At 39.6% G+C, this 21511-nt stretch overlaps 2 protein-coding genes and 1 pseudogene across 2 annotated transcripts; 2 read left to right on the top strand and 1 right to left on the bottom strand.

The window, feature by feature from the left end:
* Window positions 1–254: 254 nt before the first annotated feature.
* On the bottom strand, window positions 255–1776 carry LOC140952669 (uncharacterized). Its single transcript, XM_073402104.1, has one exon. The coding sequence runs from the start codon at window positions 1726–1728 to the stop codon at window positions 859–861; it is 870 nt and encodes a 289-aa protein (XP_073258205.1). The 5' UTR covers window positions 1729–1776; the 3' UTR covers window positions 255–858.
* Window positions 1777–4613: 2837 nt separating this feature from the next.
* Window positions 4614–18568, top strand: LOC140952663 (transmembrane protein 120B-A-like). Its single transcript, XM_073402101.1, has 12 exons — window positions 4614–4746; window positions 6707–6828; window positions 7480–7599; window positions 8493–8546; window positions 8738–8833; window positions 9700–9789; window positions 11185–11250; window positions 11876–11937; window positions 12965–13057; window positions 14294–14358; window positions 15606–15674; window positions 17444–18568. The coding sequence occupies exons 1-12, from the start codon at window positions 4663–4665 to the stop codon at window positions 17564–17566; spliced, it is 1044 nt and encodes a 347-aa protein (XP_073258202.1). The 5' UTR covers window positions 4614–4662; the 3' UTR covers window positions 17567–18568.
* Window positions 18569–19111: 543 nt separating this feature from the next.
* LOC140952664 (methylated-DNA--protein-cysteine methyltransferase pseudogene) lies at window positions 19112–20101 on the top strand (annotated as a pseudogene).
* The last annotated feature ends 1410 nt before the right edge of the window (window positions 20102–21511 follow it).

The raw sequence follows: 21511 nt of genomic DNA, 5'->3' as shown, positions 1-21511 counted from the left end.
TTAATTTAGAAAAGATGATGGTACTAGTTCTCCACAAAGAACTAGAATACAAAGTGAAAAAGCTCAATTACAAGAAGGTTGGAGGTCATGCAGCCAAGGATCAGAATCAAATCTGAACTTCCAATTGGTAAATAAACCATCCCAGATCAGTCCACATGAAGACTGATTAATACATTCTATCAATTATTAGTAAAGAATAATTAGGGGGGGGCTTACTAACTTTCTTCCCCTGAAAAGGGGGCTTATTAGGGGAGGCCAGGGGGGGGGGGCTTATTTGAGAGCAGGGGTTTAACAGAGGATTTACGGTAACCGGCCCTAACAGTTTTACAGGAAAACTAGAATAAATCTTACAACATCTGACAGAGTCATTATGCTAAATTCATTGAGAAATAGACAAACAGAATACTATATATTCAGTACAGAGAGGTGGGGTAGGGACTGTGTATTCAAAGGAGGATGCGTATCTAATAGTTTTGGCATCAACAGGGGCAGCCACAATAGACATTTTTAGCTTTATGTTTTGTATTCCCATTTCAGACCACGTGATGGTACCACAGAGAACTGCTTTTTTCAAATGTCATTCTATGCATACGCATCCGCATGCATAAGTATGCATAATTTATGAGAAGACAAAAGGCAAATTCCCTGTAGAACATCACATGGTCAGAATTGCGAAAACAAACCATACAAGCTAAAAAAAAAATCTGTTGGAAGGGCAGAGGGCAGTTTATTAGATGCTGGTACTAATATTCGACTGTTTATGGTACATGCCACCCATCTAGGCACTTCCAGCCCTACTTGTCTCTAGAAGCATCTGATCTTCCACCTTCTCCATACTTTCTAGCATATCTACAGTCACTAGTCATCCCTAAACAAGCGTGAGAACTTTGTGAGACCATTTGGAAGAGGTGCGGAAACTTCACAGACCTTCACACCTGAACTTGGCATAGTTTCAACAAGGAGAGAAACTGGAATCCAAATTGTACTATTGTTGTTTACTTTGTGAAATCCCACAGTAACTAAACCAGAGGATTCTGAGCCCTCAATATATACTGTTACATTCCATTCATCCCTACTGTATTTAAGTACATTGCTGTTGTAATTGTCTTCTGGGCCTCCATTAGTTAGTAACTCATCTTTGCTGTTATTGCTCTTCTCAGGCGGTGAGCCATATTGCACTTTATAACCTGTAATATTTACATTCTTGCCAAACTTTTTCAAGAAGGCATTTTCGCTTTTCAGTTTCGACCATACTACAGACAAAGCAGTTAACTTGTGCGTCACTTCCTCGGACACTTCCCTCATGGCTTGGGGTCTTCCTTTCTCGGCAAAATCCTGGGTAAATTCCTTATCGTCCAACTGGAATATGGCAGCCATCAAAGCCGGATCGTGATCAGAAGACACTTCATCACTACTTATCTGCAAATGCCCTGTTCCCAAACCGAGTACAATGATACACCAAAACAATACTCCCGTACCAGTGAAAACAAATTTTAAAACCCGCCACGCAGTTGAAACTGGTGATGATTTTCCCGATGTTTTAGAGGAGAACTGCCTGACGAGTCGGAGTGACCAGGATCGTGATGGTCTGCATGAACAGGAGTTCTGCCTCACGAGCGTTTTTGTCACAGCAGTTCGGAGAGGGCCATTTCTTGGATACAGACTTGATCTAATACTAGCCAACGCACGCAGGGATGTAATCCTCGGATGAAACAAGAAGAATGACATACTAGAATGGACCGCAAAGCCTTCTTTCAGTGTGAAAGTACTCCTTCCGTGTCCTATCGCTCTTCAATAATTAACCAGCGGTATAATTGTCTTGTTAATACGCTAAGTACCAGTAATAGAGTGTCCTGTCCACATGATGAGAGTGAATCGTAACGCTCCCTCACGTGGTTTCAGAATCTGTGACCAGCTGGCCACAACCACAGACACCCAGCAGTGATTAATACTGTATCGTGAAATCCCAGTCTGAAACTTTGAACTGTTACTTGTAGTCAGTGGGGCACCATTGAAAATGTCAATGAACTAAATTTCGAGGTGGTTGGCTAATCTGCAAGATATGTAGTCTCAAAAATAGCCAGCGAACAAGCTCTTTTGGGGTTCCTGGCGCCCCGGGAAAGTTTGCTTGCAAAAAGTGCATGTTTAGATCTGGTATGCCATAAAAGCTGAGGGCATTGTGAGAGGCAAATTGCATCTGAAACTTCAAGTTACCTATATACATGAGTAAAAAAAGATAAAAGTCCGCCAAAGGCACTTGTTAAGTCAGTGTTTTAACAATTGGTGGAATTTACAAGGACATACATTACTAGCTGCTAGGCCAATTTACGGCTCGTGACTTTAAAAAGGAACTCGACAAAAATTGAAAGCAGTAACATAAACAGATGTATTGAAGCATAGCTCAATGTTTTGATATATTCCTGTTACAAAGCTCACAACTTGAGACCATTTGTACGATTTAGATGAGTCGTCAGGGGTTATTTGTCGTCAAAGATCTGTTCTGGGTCGGTTCCAACTGATAAATCGAACTAAAAGTCTGAAAAGTAACGTATTTAGGTAAATTACCTAAGAGTACAAACGTATATGACATAAATCGATAATTCTGAAATAGCGAAAGGGAACTAGATTACACTAGAAAATAAATAAAGTAGCCAGGAGAGTAACTGCAATTGACGACCAAGACTAAGCAAAAAGTTTATCTTAAGGCGAAATCAATCCTTTAGGCCGGTTTACACGCGCACCAAGGTTATCAGTCCTGACGAAAAAGCTAAGCTGGTTTGAAGATGAGCACGATTGCAGATTCAGGGGCGTAGCGTACGTCCTTTTCCGCAAATACGCACGTGCGTCTTTGAGAAATTGGTAGGGCTTTTTAAAAGGTTTTTTGTTATAAGTAAAAGCCATTTGTAGTGTCGTGACTCGTCCTTTTTTAGTGCAGAACAGTGTTCCTGTCTGTCTCGCTGTTTTTCCGCATCGTTTTTACATGAATAAAAGAACAGTTTGAGTAGTGGAATGTGATAAATTTGAAACAGTCTTGAAATGTTTGCTTTCCGGCGATCCCACAACACATTTCGTATTGAAGAAAAACGGAGGGGGGCTGGGGAAATTCTAGTCTGTTTTTTGTGTGACATCCAAAAACGGCTGCGAGGGGTACTAGGAAAATTCATGTAAACACACTTTTCAGCGTACAACAAAAGTGCGAGGCCACAAACAATCGATCCTGACTAATTATCATTCCTTTCAAAATTTATGTGGAAAGTTTTCCCATTCAAAGGCTATTCTTTTTTTAGTTTTCCCTTTACATATAAATGTTGAAAAAGTCTATAAATCAAAGAGTACTTTAATGTCACTCAACTGGGAAACTGCCTTCAAGCAAGAGATTACAAGATGGAGTCACCGCTAGTCAATCAGGCCACCTGATGATCCCCTTTCAAAGACTCTTGCGGCAACACTTTATCAAACCAATGCCGCTTTTTATCTAGTAAGAGACTTCTTCCTTACTCTATTTCGGCGTGCGTTTCTGAGCGCAGTTTCAGTTCGATGATTTCACTGGGTAATACGATGACAGATAAGCGACTTGCATCCTTGGCGATTTTACATTATACATAAACACAAAGATGTTAATGTGGATAACGTCTCTAAATTTGCGCAACAAAAAGAGAGGCGCCTCGCCTTGTGCTTGTAAACATTCCAGTACCAGCTCAAAGAAGAATGGTGTTAAAAGCTCTTTTTGATATCACTTTATATTGCAAACAAGCCTGTAAACTGCCGAAATATGTATTAAAGGAGAGCAAAAACTTTAGTTTGTACGAAGTTTTTGACGCCATATGGACCTGTATGGGTACTTTCCAAATAGTCACGCTACGCCCCTGCAAATACGGACCCAATAAGTAATGATTCAGGCCAGTCGTTAACACCAGGAAGCCTACGTCAAAAAACCCCTAAATTTATAAATATGAACGTGCTCGAAACGATCTAGAAATTAGAAAATTATTACGTATTTTCCATACGGACACTGAAAGGGCTGGAAAGTCAATAAAAATCTTATGTATGAAAGCGATGAAACAAGCGCGTGTTGCGCATGGCGTTCATCATCATCATCTTTATCTATACCGGGATCTATAAACGGTTATCTCCCATGGAGACATCATATTTAATACAAAAAACTCTATGGAAGGTTAACCCAAACACCAAAACTATCTGAAAGTATCAGAGACACACGTTTGAGAATCACAGAGGGTACTGTTGCCAGCATTCTGGCTGAGGACGAGGCATCCAAATTTGTGCAGTGGCAGCCAGCAGGGACCCCAAGTCGAACCCCGTGCTTGCTCTTGTCTGGAATCAAAACTGGGCAAGACAAGTTAACATGGCCGGAACTTTTTAGCTCGGCTCGGGATAATATTCAGCCTAGATAGATACGTATTTCAGGATAGTAGTAGCAAAGCTAGTTAACCACACTCTCCGTCTTTGACTTATTTTTCTTCGCGTTTTCGTTCCCCACAACGAACGAGAAAACTTCCAGTGGAACTCAGAGAGCGGTCTAGAGAGCGCAAATGATGGGAGGACTGGGAACGAGATCTCATCCCCAGGGTCTCCTCGTTTTTGGTGTTGGCATTGTTTGTTTGTCCACCGATCGGTCTACAGATCGTTGAAAAAGTGCTCATCATGGCGGCGATCGCTGAAATTTCAAGTCTCCAAGAATGGGAGGAGGAATGGAAAGCCTTGGAGGAAGATACGAAAAAGTTCAAGGTTCTAATTTTATATCTAAAATGAGCAGTTTTAATCAGAAATCGTGCATTACGATAGTGGAACTGTGTAAATTATTCATGGTCCTCGATCTCTAATAGAATCACTGAACCAATTGGTCATGCCTGAACAGGGTTGCTCGCGTTTATATCCGTTTAGGATTATCCCAATATGGAATTTGAAACAGTCCTGCTCTTAGATTTTAAATACGTTTCCGAAGAAATAAGCCTCCCTCAACTTGGTTCATTACCTTGAAAAACGCGTCAGATCAGGAAACAAAGCTAAAAGTTGAAACTCAATGTAACCATTTTTAGCCAAGTCACTTTGATCTTGATCTTGGAGATCAAAATCCATGGGAACGAAAGTGGTGATATTAAAAGTTACCTTAGTTGCCGGGGATAAAAAAATCCTCATTTTTGCCGATATTGGTTCAATTTACAATAGTGTGGCATGTTTAAAAAGCTTGCTTCTGACAATTAAATTACAGATCAAAATTTCATGAAAATGTTAAAATTCTATACTTATTACTTGGAAAGGGAGCTTTAAATTTTATTGGAATTCGCATCACTCGTAGAACTCATGGATCTGTAGCAAGGTAGAAGCCTGAGGTGGCGTGGTGTCCACAGTTACCATAGCAACAAAACCTGCAGTATTAAAACAAAGCCATGACAAATTAAGTTCGGTTGTTTTTGTGGACGGATTTCCATCACGATCCACATTCCCTTAGTCAGTGAACATGTAAAAGCAGTTAACTGGACTGCCACTGCCGCCTGCTGTCCATATGTCACTGGATAATAAGTTTAGTAAAATGGCTGCTTTATTCTAAACTGGCTTGTTTGGGATTTGTGGATTAGAGAATGAAGTATATTACATGTCTAAGGTGTGCTAGTTTCGCTTCGGTGCTTAAGGAACAAAGTTAATGTTTATAAAAAAATATGGTGTACAGATGATATTAAAATATGTAAATTATAGACTACTGCAGGACTGCAGTGCTGGGCGAGGAGTATGTTATAGAAGTTATGATGCTGATAAAAATTACTGGAGGAAGTGTCAAATTTATCTAAATCAAGTCTATTCAAGAGAGCTTTATTAATATAAGGTGACATACCTGAATGAACAGATTCACACTTCATAACAGTGATAACATTTAACTTTGTCTATTATGATCAGTCATCACCTTAAATTCAAACTTAAAATTCAAACGACCGTAAGAAACAATAATTTACATCTATTGCTGAAAGCTCTGTACCTTGAAGCAACCTTAACTTTCCTTAGGTTTGCAACAAAACACTACTCGATATCTTATTAAACTCTTTGGCGGTTGTTTCATCTATAGGCAGGTATATGTTGCATATTCTAAACTCTTTGTAGGAAAATTGTTTAAAGGAAAAAGTAAAACACACACCGTGTCTGAAAAGCAACATAAAATCAATAAAGTTGCAAATTACCAAAATATAATACTGAGAAACAATCCTGCCTTTTGATCCTTCTCAAAACAGTTAATCTTTGGTTTATGAGGTAATGCACATGATAGTACACAAATCCGCTGGCAAGACTCTTGATGATCGCTTTGTAAGCTGTGAGAACATTGGTTTGATTTCATTTAAGAGAATCTACCCCCCCCCCCCCCCCCCCCCCGGGACAGGTATTCTGTAGTTTAGCCTAATATTTTTTTACTTATCAGATACATGTATATTCCTTGCCTTGAAGTGTTTTTTTTTCTTTTTCGTTATTCTTAAGTACAGGGAAAATGGTTTGTCACCCTCTCCCTCACCCAGTTCAATTCATGAGTAAATATGTTTATTTTAGGACCATGCAAATGTGTAATGTTACTGGGAGTATGTGGTGCAAACTTTTGTTGATTTCATGGGTGACTTATGAACACACTTAAGAGAACTGTTTTGTGTTAAACTACCGATGAATTCAAGTTAATCATGTTTTTATATTCATTTGTCTATTCCAGCAAACAAAGTTTTACGAATACCAACAGAAAATGGACGATTTTCATTCCAGTCAAAAATCCTGTGTCTCTGCTATAAACCAGCAGAGAAGAAAGTTAAGAGATTTCCAAGCATCACTTCAGCGGTATGGACTATGTATGGACTTAATTATGGATGTAGTATTGATTATTTCACGCATAAATGTGTTTTTTGTGGTGAGTGAAACCCTAAGTCACAAAGACTCATATTTCACAAACATGCCAATATAATAAATTAATGAGATTCTTCACTCCATTAATAGTAAAATGTCTGCAGCTGGACCCCAAAGAATTGTTGTTGTAGAAAAGGAAAGTCGAAAGGAAATCTCCTCTTAGATTCTTCGTTATTTACTTAAAATCGGCAAGGTAAAAAAAATAATCCTGACTTATCATAGTTTTGAGAAAAACATCTCAGTCAGAAATAGATCACCCACAGTTTGCTGACTGCAGGCCAACATGCAGCCCACAATTGGCTACCAGTCAACAGTGGGGGATTTTTTGTTCCATTTACCATTAAACTGTGCCTTTGTTATTAATGACATACTATTGTAAATTTTAGTTCCTTGCCAGTTCATTTTATCATGGCTCCAGTCTATTAGACTTGCCACAAGTCAACCTCACAGGTTTCTAAGTTAGCAGAGCGAACTTTTTAGGCTGTTAAGTGGCTGAGGGACAAAGTACTTTTTTAAAAGTCCACAGGTTGATTGTCAGTCTCCTCAGTCTCGTGTGATAACCTAAATTAATTCATGATTTTGTAGAGTTGTGAAAGGAACATTAACTGAAGAGCAGAAAGCTCACAGCCACAGACTTCAACGGAAGATTTTAGAACTGGAAAAACAGATAAAAGAGTTGGAAAAAAGTCTTCCCTCTCAAGCAGGGTAATGCAATTTCACTATGACTTTGCTCATATAATATCATCACTTTTTTTCCTTTTTAAGGTTTTACATACCTGCCAACTCTCCCGGTTTTTGCCGGAGTCTCCAAGTTTTTCATCAAATCTCCCGATCTCTCGGTTAGAGCACCAAATCTCCCGGATAAAATGGACTTTTGAGCATTTCTGTGCTTTAGTTTGAAATTTAGTCCATTTTTTCACAAAATTCGAACTTTTTTTATTCATTGTACAGTTTCTGGGACATTTTTGCACATGTTTAGTCAATGACAAAGATTAGTTTGTCATTACAATGATGAACGCGCATTTTGATCCCATGTACGCCATGTAAGACGTCATTATAATGTCCTAAGGCATTTTTTGGCGGGGGGGGGGGGAGTGGAGGTGTTGGTGCTGTTGACATTTGGGGGTGGGGGCGGGGGGTGTAGAGCAAAATAGAGAGTCTCCAGATTTTAGATCTCCGGAGGTTGGCAGGTATGGTTTTATAGCATGTTTTTTATTTTTTCATGCCAGCGTATGTGGCCTAGCAGTAAACACCTACAACTCCGGATCTGGAAGTCCAGGGTTCAAGCCTTGCCCATCATATTGTTTCCTTAGACAAGGGACTTTACTCCACTTTGTCTCTCTTCACTCGGGTGTATGAATGGGTACCAGTGATATACTGCTGGGGGGTAACCCTGCGATAGACTAGCATTCCATCCAGGGGGGAGTAGCGTAGCAATACTTCTAGAAATACTTCATGCTAAGAAAACCAGGATAAGCTTTGGCTGTTTGGGCCTGTGGCTCATTCGCACATTTACCTTGTTACATTTTTACAGAACGTTTCTCTTAATTTTCAGTTGCTTCTTGCGACTTGCTAAACTTTTCTGTACTTGTTTGCAGGTTGTTTCTTAAGTTGTGCCTGGGAAATATAAATGTTTCACTGTATAATTCAAAGTAAGTGATACTCTCTTTTCACCTACTGTAAATGCTCACCATGTTGAACACAGAGCCTGAATAACTCAACAGTTTTCTGTGAGTCTTAGAAATCTTTCTACAAACAGTGACTATTAAAATTCAAATGGTAGAATTTTTTCTGTCAGTTCATTAATCCCATATCATAACTAATTTTTGTCTATCTTTTTCAGGCTGGAATACAAAAATGCATACGAACAGTTTAAATTTAAGATGACAGTAATCAGTATGGTTTTCACCATCTTAAATTTATACGTGTTTAACTACAGGTATTTTATTTGTTTATTTATTTTTGTACATACCACATACTCATTACATAAGCTCACAGAACTGATGGCAGAGGTTTGTGGCACAAATTCAGTCTTTTGCTGTACCCCTTCATAATCAACCATACCTCCCTGTGGTAAACACATATCAACCCAGTGCCAGATTTTTCAAAGGACTGAAGTCACACATAATCAAGATCAAGTAAATGTCTGTTATGACAAAAATTAATAATCTTTGTCAGTGATGAAATATGTGCCAACGCATAGCAGAAACCTTACTATTAATCAAAAACATTCTTGAACCCTGGGGAAGAATGGGCTTGAAATCCCAAACTAAAGAACAGAAAAGCTCCAAAGTTGAATCCTGAGGATTTCTGGATAAATCTCTCAGGAGTGTAAATGACATACATGTTGTGGTTCAATAATTGGTGTAAATTTTGTTTTTGTTTATTTCAAACTCATTATCATACATGTATGTTACCATACCCAAAAACAATAGGGAAATAGAATTCAAATCAAGGATAAAATTGAACCAAAACATATACAACCTTGTTTGTTTGAGGCAGAAAATGTGGATATTTTGAGAAGTATGACATTTCCAGGAACTGCTGAGAATAAATTTGAAGAACTGAGCCAAAGTAGGATCGGAGTTTCAAGTGGAAATCAGTGGATCAAAGCATTGTATCTATAATACAGTCAAACTTCTATAAACCCACCACCCTTGGGCAAGGGACAAGTGGCTGTTTCATAGAGGTTCTGTTTACACTTACTTTACTTACAATATTTTTATGGACTCTGGCAAGAATAGCTACTTAATTAGGAGGCCTGCTTAATAGAAGTTTGACTGTAGTTTACTGTTTACCCTGCAGAATATCGGATGCTCTTTTCCACGCCATGCTCTTATGGTACTACAGCACACTAACGCTTCAAGAGCATATTTTGATTGCAAATGGATCAAGGTGCAAATCATTACTACCATTTGTATATATTCATATAAGGTTAAAAAAGGTATCAAAGGTGAACATGTGCTGCCTCTGAACCCAGTTCAGGCTGTATCATGAGGCAATTATTAGGAATATCACTATCACCCCTGAACAGGATATCAGCAGTATGTTGTCAGTACTCATTTATAAACCTGCTGCGCGTGGGATGATAAAATGGAGCCAAGTTTCTTGTCTAAGGAAACAATGTAATCGCAAGGTTTGAACCCAGATCTTTAGATCAGAAGTTTGAGGTGTTAACCACTTGGCTGTAACATATATTGGCAAATTGGCACAACATTCTGATTTTTAGTATGTGTTTGTTTGAAGGTCATATGCATTTGGTTGTGTGACCTGTTATTTGGGTATGACAATTCTCAACACGAAAATACCTATTGTTAGTTTGTTACTAGGAGAAATGACATTAAGAGCATATTATTATACAGTGCATCCCCAACTGGCTTGTAATGAATTATAATGAACCAGGAGGCAACACTCAGGGGTGAGAGGTTACTACCATATATGGGATATATTGGTATATGCCACTGTGAAGGGTAATTGGTTTTCTGCAACTTAGTCTGGGATAGAGTATAGAAATCATAGGCTTTGTGTCTAGAATAGGGTATCATTTTCTAGGAAACTTTTTTATTGGTTGAAGATTTTTAGTCTTGACTAGGGAAACTGGAATTGACACTCAAAAAAGTTAAAATAATTTTTGGCAATTCTTAATTTACCTCACCTGCAACTCAGTTAAATAGCAAAGAAAGTGGAAACCTCCATAATTTTTGGAAAATAGGGACTCTAGGATAAGGAGAGATTTGGCAAGTTAAGTCTAGTTTAGGGTAGCAAAATTCATCCGAACTAGGTCTGGTATGGGCTTAGGGTTCCAGGGTCTAAGTGGCACATCCCTACCCACACAGTATTCAAAGTACTTCCCCCAGGAGGCAACATGGCTGAGTGGTTCATGGCAGCAGATTTCACTATGGTCACCCCATGTTCAAATCTAACCAGATCTGTTTCCTCAAAGTCCAAACTTCAACTTCTTGGCCATGCTTGTAAAATAAACAACTGTCTTGCCTCTGTCCTGCCTCATGAGATATTTAATCAAGTATTTATCATTATGACCTGATAGTTTAACTTGAATTTCTCTGTCATATTTTAATTGAACAAGTAGTGTGTTTAAACCAGCTGATAGGTATGGCCTGTCCTAATTTTCAATGTGCCATTTATGATGAAAATGTCTGTAGCAAATTGAAAATTTTATCAATGTTGCTTATAAAATTTTTCGTGTAATTGATGAGAGTGGTAGTGCAAAAAAGGTTCCTTGGTCAAAGAAAGAAGTTTTAACAGACTGTGACTTTAATCCCGCTGCAGAATAAAGGGCTGGTGGGTGGCTCATCACTATGTATCCATCATTTTGTCTGGATTACTTCTTATATGGTAAGTCTTCTGAATGTGAATATAAAATAAATTACATTTTAAAATACGTCATGTTGTTTTTACATGATATGAAGGAGAAGGCTTCATTAACCGAGTGTTCATAGAAAAAAAACTCCACAAAATTATGGCAACTTGCAAGACGTATCCCCTGATAAAATCATCAAGTACCTCTTTTTTCCTCACTGGACCCTTCAAGTATGAATTGTGCAATGATTTCAGTCACTAGGTAAAAATTAAGTCTCTTTTATCTCTATTTCACTTCTTTCATTGATGCTGTAGATAGTATCCTCAATAAATTTGTTTACTTGCAAGGTATCCCTGCCTCTAGCTCATGAGTAAGAATCGTTGTTGCATAACAGAAATATGTAGAAGGGTTTATATGGGGATTTTAGCGATCATTATTTAAGGTACAAAACAACATTAAATATACATAATAACATCTTACATTGTCTCTTTGGTTTATTTATGGTGTGTTGTTAGCATTTCTGGCCGTTTCATTACGATTCTAGAAAGTTTCTTGCTAGAATTGCAACAGCAATTCATACTTTTGAGCTTGGGTTACCTGTGATGAAAACTTTTTCTAACCTCATTTACATACTTTTGTTTTCCTTTAATTTAAATTCAGGCCAGATGGAAGAGTGTATCAGATCTTTAGAGGGCAATTCTTTTATTTTTCACTGTACCTAAGTGAGTACTTGTATAATTTAGAAAAGCTTGGCAACTGAAAGTTGCATTAAATGTTAAAGGTAAAGTCTTCTTTCATTTATGTCGGAAGCTTAAAATAGTGATCATCTGACTAACAAACCTAAGGGCGACATTGTGCTCATTATCCCCCTCCTCCCATCAGTGGTAAGCAACTTAAAACCAGCCAAACAGGAGAGAAGTCAAAAGTACTAGGAGTACTAGGATTTGAGGGCAACACCTGCCTGAGTATCAAACTTGGGACCTCCTGCACAGTAGGCTGCACACTAACCAATAGAGAGGAGAAGTCATTACATCGCATTGCCATGGTAGCAAAATTTTTGGATGACAACAAACTGATAAAGTCACTTAAAAGTCTAATCGCACTATTTCAAACTTCACCGATCTTATCCAGTTTCATTTAATTTGGCAAATCTTGGTAAAATTTTCTTTGGGACCGTATCTATCGTTATATAAGTTTAAAAAAAGAAGGCGACAATTTTTGTGTGTTGCTCACCTACTCCATAAAGCGGGCTCGTGAAATGAGGAAGTTTCATATCGTAGTGGTGCAATGGCAGCAAAGAAATGTACAAAATAGCGTGATGCAAGTGCAAAGTTGTTGTTTGTTAATAAAAACGTATATTTTTTGCCGTTCTTCTTGCCATCGCCATCGTCGTTGGGTTTGTTATCACCCAGAAATAGTGCTACCATGGTAACATTACGTCACACTTCTCTCTATTGTGCTAATCCTTGCTCCATGTTCATGATTTTGACACCTTCTTCAGAACCCAATCAAAAAATAATGAAGGAAATGCAAAATTATGTTTTGTGAGTGGTATTAAAAGCTGATAAAATACACAGCTAATTGTTACCTTCGATTTTCTTGGCCAAAAGTATCCACAACCTTTCAATGAATGGAAGCGATGTTCAGGTGCTCTGTACGGCAAAAAGTTACTAGTGGTAGTAGAAAACCCTGCAAACTGAAATATTCCTATCCATTGATTCAAGAATCTTTTTTTTTTTTCATTTCAAGTTTTTGTTCAGCTACTTCAGTTTAGATATCAAAGTGGTGTTCTGTATCGCTTGAGAGCACTTGGGATCAGCACAAAGATGGACATAACTTTAGGTAAATTTATGTGTTTGTTGCAGTCATTATTAAATGACCAAGAGCCCACGTTTGATATATAAAAATTGTAATATGACTTCGAGGTTTTCTGGTCATTTTTCTATATTTGGTTTGGTTTTCTTTGTGCTCGTCTATTCTTGGAATTGCGCGACAATGAAGTCGTGAAAAATTTGCATTTTTGACCCTAAAGCCTTGGAGTCATCTTAGAATATTTTAATATATCGAACGTGGTCTATTCTCTACATTGTAGAGGTATTCATATTTAGAAGTTTGGCATTTCTGGCACCAAAAGAAATGTCCGTAATAGGAAGGTGTCCAAAGGTAGAGATTCAGCTAACCTTGTGAGCAAACTAGTTAGAAATCACCTTCTAGGAAAACACAAGAGGTGAAGGTTATGCCTGCATGAGCTGCAAAAGATTGAGGAACTTCCTCAGGCCTTTTGTGCAAATTGAGGAATACCCTGTACGCTTGTTTTCGTCAAGCCCAGAAATTTTAACATTAAGCCTTGTTTTGGAATTGGAACTATATCGAATTTCACAACAATGAATTCCCGTTGCATTGCAAAATAGTACAGGTAGGTACAAAACTCGGACCAGATCGACTCATTTACATATTGGAACAGCAATGGCAACTATTGTCTGGTAAATATGTAAATGAAGTGATCCGAGTCCGAGTTTTGTACCTGCCTAAAGACCCGCCTAAAGAGTACTCATGCATAGAAAAAACGGAATTTTGTCCATACACCACAGGCTACCCAGGCTCCTTCACTGAGAGCATGGGGAAGTAGTTTACCATTCACATGGGCAGACCGGTCTGCTCAGTCTGCTCACGCTTTAGGCAAATGGTACGCAAAGTTTGAGACTGGTAAATTCCGGGCCGGAATCGCGTTTAACATTTGCGCAAATCAGTTCCATTAACCGAAAAACGACAGCGAAAGCCTGAAACCTGTGTCAAAGATGGCTTTCGGTTACACTTTCTCAAAGCCCGTTTCCGGTTTCTGCTGGTTAGGTACGTCCCTCGTGCTTTCGGCGTTCACGCTGTCGACTTGTGGCAAGTCTAGCTTTGAGTAAATGGAACACAAATGCCCGGTTGGAACATTTCGACCGGGAAAACAGGACTACCTTTCCAGAAGTTTCGTTTTTCCAGTAAATTGTCCTTAGAAACGACACGGAGAGTCATGTAATCAATCTCAGACTTAAATATTATTGGTTAATAATGGTACTGTATCTTTTCCAGAGGGATTTCAATCGTGGATGTGGAGAGGATTAGGATTTATCATTCCCTTCCTTATTTTTGGTTATGTAAGTATCACCATTTTGTTTGGTGTAGTATATTCAAATAATTAATTTTAAAGTAAATGACTTGACAATACATAGATGTCGATGACAGTGAACCATGTGTAAGTATTTTTCTTCACTTGGTTCATTCAAATTACAATGACTGTCGCCTGTACTTCTTAACCCAATTACAATCAGTGTGCCTTTGCAGCAGTTAAAAAAGATTCAGCGATCTACACTCGGTACATGATAGGGGTACCCTTTGTCAATAGGAGACATACGAAAGGGGTAACTTTACTGTCAAAAATGATATATATAAGGATAAGGGGTTGCACCTTAGGGCGGAGCCCTAAAACTAAAACGTTGGGGAGCTTAAGGTGATGTTACACGGGACGGTTCGCAACGACGATATTCACGGCAACACAACGTTGCAATGTTGGAACAATGTGGTAATTATTCGAAACAATGTGGCAACAATGTTGCAACGCTGTGTTGTGCTAAAACTCGTTGTTGCGAATCGTCTCGTGTAATATCATCTTATAGGCAACAACGACGGTGACGACGACGGCTACGAAAACGTCACGTTAACGCTGAAAAGTGAATTCGCGCTGCCTCAAATTTTATCGCGCTGATTCCATCTCGTTCAATTCGTCAAATGTTGGCAATTTTTTTGGAGCTGAATTCTGAAGGACTGCATCAAAGTTCAGGAAAAGAAAAAGAAAGTTGTTGCCTTGTGTTTCCGTCCTCGTCAAAGCGTGAAATTAGTCATTTTCACGTCGTATTCGTGCAACGACGGCAAAGAAACGTACAAAAAAAGCGTGATGCACGTGCAAAGTTGTTGTTTTGCTGATCTAAACCTTTTGACGGCTGTGTAGCAGACTACCGTCGTCGTTGCTTAAGCTCCCTTTTGTTGAGTGCGCCACGGGGTTCAAGGACTCTGCCGTTCGGACTGAATTAGCCCTCACAATAGACTGCAAAACATTCGGTTTTTTTCTCAGAATCAGTAAAGAAATCGGTAAAGCGTGGCGTAAGAGTCTTGCGCGCGCAAAGGGCGCGAGCCTCACACGCCTGAAGGGTGTGTGTGGCGAGAGGATTTTTAGCGTCTCTCCCCAGTCTCGCTCTCTATTTTCAGCCTCGTACCGGACATTTTGTTTGACTGCTAGCGCGTAGTTGAATACGCAAAAATACGGACTGATTTGCAGTCTACTCTTACAACAAAATACAATTCTCTGTACATTTCATCGAACGACACTGTTTTCTAATTTCCACAGCTCTTTCAGCTGTACAATGCATACACGTTATACCGTCTGTACTTTCACCCGGAATGTGTTGAGTGGCAGGTAAGTCAATTGTAGCTGATTTACAGGCTCATGGGATCAGTAGTATTCATTAAAGGAGGTGTATCACTGCGGCCAAATTGAGGGATACATTAAAAAAAAAACTGCTCAAAACGTGAAAAGAAGGTATAAATAACACAGCAAATACAAAAGGAGCCACGAATAGCCAAATAGCCTGCGTGGCAGGCGTTCGAAAGGGAAGGGGAAGGGAATTAGGACGCGAAACCACGCAAAACCATGCGCCCCCTCGCGTTTCTCTCGTGCCTAAAACTCCCTTTCCCATCCCTTTCAAACGCCTGCCACGCAGGCTAATAGCCAAAGGCCTAGAAGATTGAAACGGATTGCAATTGTGGTTTTTAAAGTAAAATTTTTCAAAGTTCATTTTTGTTGTTTGTAACGTTTGGTAAATTGCTTGGGAGACATAGTCCCATGATAGCAAACAAGGAAGCGATTGTTAGCGGCAAAATGAACTAGCCAGCCGTGACACATGGCCCTTTAACTGGGTTTTTAATCATTAAATTTGTTTGCAAGTATAAAAATTTGTTTGCTAGCGGTTGTAGGGATGATTGTTTCCAACAGCACAAGATTAGAGATTAAGAATCATGCCTATAGCAAACGGCAAACGTCAATGTGTACCACGTTACGCTACCAGGTTTTCCTTTTAACTATCGTTTATGCTCTTTATGTCTACACACATTTTAGTAGTTTCCTGTCAGGTTCATCCATGAGAATAATTTTGCACAATTAAATTTTTATCTCTTCATTTCCTAATTTTACAAACTTGCAACTTAAATGTGTACATTTGCCGTTTGCGGTAAACCTTATCTAAATCTGTCAAGTATTGCGCCAAAAAGTTGTGCAAAGTCTTTATAGTTCCGGTCCTACGTCAAGTGACTACTAGTAAAGGATTGACCGCGGCGAATAGGGGCGTAAGAACTAGATACTCAGATCTCCACAGTGGAAAGATGGCAGCTTTTGAATTTGACGTAGTATGATTGGTGCTTAAGGACTAAGTCTTGAGAAAGATGATTTTTCAGTAAGTGACACAGGCGGCTGGGAAGAAATAATCCGAGTACTCCTAACGGGAGAGGAACCTATGACCCTCTGGTCACAAGACCAGATACTCTACCACTGAGCTACAGGGTACTCGTGGGAACTAAGGCCTCTAAATTACGTTCATGGTAGAGTATCTGGACTGGTTACCAGAAGGTCAATAGGTTCGACTCCTTTTTGGAGTATTCGGATTTTCACTTCCGAGCTGCCTGTGTCAGTGACTGAAAAATCATCAATTTTTCTTCCGAGCCGCATGTGTCATTAAAGGCAGGTTTTCACTAGCGACGGAGTCGGAGTCGTAGTCAGGGCCAGGTTGCATAAAACCTTCTTAAGATAAGAGAGCTCTTAAATTTTGTTCTGGAACAATAACCTATTGTTTTGAAATAACAGTTACGAGTTTAATCTTAAGATATTTTTTGCAACCCGACCTAGAAGCGTGGAGCTTATGATTTAGTGAAAACAGCGTTCCGATTCCTCTTACGACTCCGTCGCTTACATTCCACTTATGATCTAGTTAAAACCAGATTGTCGGAGACGGAAGCGGAAGTGGAAGAACTAATTTGTGATTGGTTCAAGCTTAAACTCTCTATTCACTGAAAAATCATCTTTCTCATGTATCCACCAGGCTTAAAATTCACTATAATATTTCTGACAAGTCTTGTAGATAGAGGCTGATAAGCTTTTGTTGCCGCATTCTTAAGATTATATATCATTTGCAGGTACTTGCTCTGAGTGTGGTATTTTTCACCCTGTTTGCTGGAAACATGACAACAATACTATATGTCTTGCGTCAGAAAGTCGCCAAGACAGGAATTGAAATTCCGCAGATGCCTTGTAACTAGGTGACAGCATTGATGATCTTAAGCTGAAATCAAGGGACTCTGCTTCACATCTTTACTTTACGTCCTTATCTGATGATAATGATATATTTTTCAAATCTTCTGGAAACAATAATATCGTTGTATTGAGGGTGCGCTAAATTGACCTTATATTGACGACGGCGCGCGCAAATCAAACAACTGTCTTGAACAATGGCAGAGCGGCAAATTGAGTACCGGAAGTCGTGCTTGGTCCTTTCCGCGCGCTTTCCCGTCGTCAAATGACGTTCTAGCTTCCCCCGCAGACATTCTTAGGCGTGCGTCGCGCGTTCCTTCCCTACGAACGTTCGTGGGGAAGGAACGCGTGACGTACGCCTAAGAATGTCTGCGAGGGAGGCCAATGACTTCCCGTCCTGTTGCTAAATCAGCCTACACAATTTACACAATGACGCCACTAAAATAAGTGGCAACCTCGTTCCCAGGGTTCTCTCGGGGGACGAGTTGAAGATGAGCCTCCCGGGAACGGGGTTGAATAAGGTACAATGCAGGACGCCCAAAGCAATCAAGGCGGGACAGGGGTACTCCCCTCCCCACAGAAAATTTGGAAAAGACATTGCTCGGCTATACCGTTTTCTTTTGTACCCGGAGGGAAAGCTTTTGGCATAACTCATTTTTATAAAGTTACCAAAAATAATGACCAATATTCACACGATCTTGTTAGTTGAAATATAATTATCAATAATTAATATTTTAACGAAAAAAAAAACTTGAATTATTATTTAAAATTGCTAAATTTGAAAGGGAATCTTTTGGGAAAAACACTATATATTTTTTGTAGGTGATGGAAAGGTTTTGAAATTTGTGTAGCGTGTGATAGCTGTCAAGGTTCTATAAAGGCAGTTTCTTGGGAACACTGACTCATGTCCTTATTCTGGGTTAGGAACAATGCTTGAATCTGCTATTATTGTTCCTTTCCCCAGCAGCATGTTGAGTGAATAAAAAATAGTCCTTATTATGTTTACGGCATGTGACGTATCGTGGTTTGCTTCTTAGTGTGATGATCAAAGCTGTCGAGGATCTCTCTACACCTGAAAGACTTTTTGCGTCTTTCTTTGTTTTTTCCCGCGATAAGAAGTCATCTAGTAGCCTGAGAAAACAACCGACATTTGGCGACGCTACCACTGGTTAAAGAAAGGCCCAAAAGGGCTAACAATGCAGCACTTCATGACCGTGAAAAAGTCGAAGAAACGTTCTGTGATGCAAAGTTCTTAACTAAATAAGTGGTAGGGGTATTATTTGTCAATAGAAATGAAAGGGACACCTTTTCAGCCAAAAATGACATATAAAAGGGTGAGGGGTTGGACCTCGGGGCCTCCCCGTATAAAACTTTGTAGAGAACCCTCACCCCTCCCCCCCCCCATCCCTAAGGTTTATTCTTCGAGGTGAACTGTAATAAGAATAGTGTAACAAAGCATCAAAGGCAAAAAGGTTAAAGGCACATCATTAGATGTTCAATCCTGGGTGACCTGTGGCCCTATGTGTTTCAAGCGTCAAAGGGGTGGGTAGGGGAGGAGAGGGGATATTAAACATTCGACCGGGCTAAAGGAGAGACTGAGAGTGTGTAAAGATGGAACAAGTTGGATATTTCGAGTCTCCAGTCGGAGTTTACGAAGTCATTGCAGACGATTATGGCGTTACAAGCATTAAGCTTATAGGACCAACTTCAGTTTCTATGAAGTACTGGAAGGAGGGAGGAAAAGACGAACATGCTTCTTCCTTAAGCTCTCAACACATCCAAGACTGCATCGCTTGGTTAGATGCCTACTTTTCCAATTCTCCTTTCCTGGAAAGAGTTAAACTACCAGCTCTCAGTACACAAGACCACGAAAATAAGCCATTTTGCCTTAAAGTGTGGCAGATTCTTAAAGATCGCGTGAAAGTTGGAGAAACCGTGACGTACGGAGAACTAGCCAATATGGCGGGGAATCCAAAGGCAGCTAGGGCCGTCGGGATGGCAATGAAGTCGAACCCGATCTCTATCATCGTACCGTGTCACCGGGTTGTAAAGAGTGGAGGAGATATTGGAAATTACAGCTCGTATAATGGAGTTGATACCAAAAAATGGCTACTGCAGCATGAAGGTGCAAAATGCTACTGACGCTTCTAAGTAACTGATGGCGTGGGGGTGTAGGCCATATGAGAAAGATTTCTTTAGTTTACAAGGGACTGTTCAGAACTTCAAAAGATTGCAAAGTGGTTCCATTGCTACGATAATCTTTCCAAATATTCAAGTGTAAATAAAAATGAACACGGATACACACTCACAGTTGGGTGTGTCTCTGCTAGAGGGGTACTCTGGATTTCAAGTGACAGGGATGATCAAAGGATGTTTTTGGGTTTGAATTTTTCGATTCTGGGTGTTTTGGGGGTAGGAAAATTTGGCAAGAATTTTTTCGTATGTTTTTTTTTGGTTATTCAAAACAATCTGAAGTTTGTGGTAGTGCCCATGTACATGAAGACCAGCTGTGTAGTTCTCCAAATAAAGTACAACCAAAGTTGTTTTCAGGCTGTGTTAATATTTAATGCATTAAATTCCATGGCAGGCGCGGATCTAGGATAACTACTGACCGATTTCCTAAACAAGGACTGAGGTGCAAGCTTCTAGGCGTGTTCTATGAAGCCGAGAAGTTTGAGCCTTCGCCAAGCACTCGTTAAGGAAATTTTAACTCCCTAAGGTCCTCTTTCCTGGGTTTCTGAGTCTTCAGACAGGCTATTGGCCAGTTCCATTTTCCTCGGATAAAGCCTTGCAAATTGGCGGATTATTTCATTGAGGCTAATTTATTTGATATATTTGATATGAAAATCTGACCGATTTCCGTAAAACGGTGGAAACTGGTCTGGATCTGCGCCTGCATGGATTTTATTGGGGTTAGTATCTGCAGTGCCTCCCCGCTCCCGGGATGTCTCTAATGTGTTTGTGTGTGCAGAGGAAAGGGGGGAGCGGTGGTAAATGCCATGTGGAGGAGGCAGGGATGGTTGTCAGAAAATTGGAACTACCCCTTAAAGGAGTCCCTGAATGATCAGGGTGTTGTTCAAGTGTCACCATTCTAAAAAGAGACAGTCAAATAGCTATGCTGGTAATTTTAAGTTGCAATATAGGTGTTGCCATGGAATGTCTTTTTTTCTTTCATTGTCTGTTTTCTTCGTTTTCCTTACACACAGCCCTAAGCAATACTTGCAAGGGTGGAAATATTAGCATTTCATCCTGAGCCCCCAGGTGATCCTTCAAATTACACCACTAAATGAGATATTGTATGTCTGTTTCAAATGTTTCCTCAGCAAATTAATTCAAAATATGGATACCCAATTCTAAATCAGTGGTCCTAAAATCAAGGCCCTGTTATTTAGGCATGCACACCTGTATAGCTTTTTCAGGGTTGGTGTGGAAAGAAAGCACCCATAATTTACACAGTTTTACATGGAGTCCACTCAAACAAGGACAGCAAACACAGCTTTCTAAACTACCGGTATACACAGTTGGCCACCCAGCAGTGGTTCTAGAAAATTCAGAAAGGGGTAGCCTGGGCACTTGCCAGCTACATAGATACCATATATTTTACTGAAAATTCTTTAAAAATAATACAAGCCCCAAAATCACCCATAGTTCCCCACTTGTCTTTCTGTAGTCTTTGTTAGACTTCCATTGTTTTTCATTTTAGTGATCCCTAACCTACCGTTAACCTTTTTTGATGCCATTAGAAATGGAAAAGTTACATATTGCCATTGTTGACAAAACTGGCAATGATGCTAAGGAGTCTGGAAGGATAAGTTTGGCCTCCCTGTGGCATCTGCCAACCACTGTGCAAAGAAAAGTTGCCTGATCCGTTAGGTGTGACCTGGAAAAGAAGCCTTTACGAGTGTCCAGAAATTTTCAAACCTTAAAATCCATGTTAATTTTATTAGAAAATA

Source organism: Porites lutea, chromosome 11 (assembly GCF_958299795.1).
Source record: "Porites lutea chromosome 11, jaPorLute2.1, whole genome shotgun sequence".
Lineage (NCBI taxonomy): Eukaryota > Metazoa > Cnidaria > Anthozoa > Scleractinia > Poritidae > Porites > Porites lutea.
Note: the sequence above shows the minus strand (reverse complement) of the source record. Positions and strands in the feature narration are given on the sequence as shown.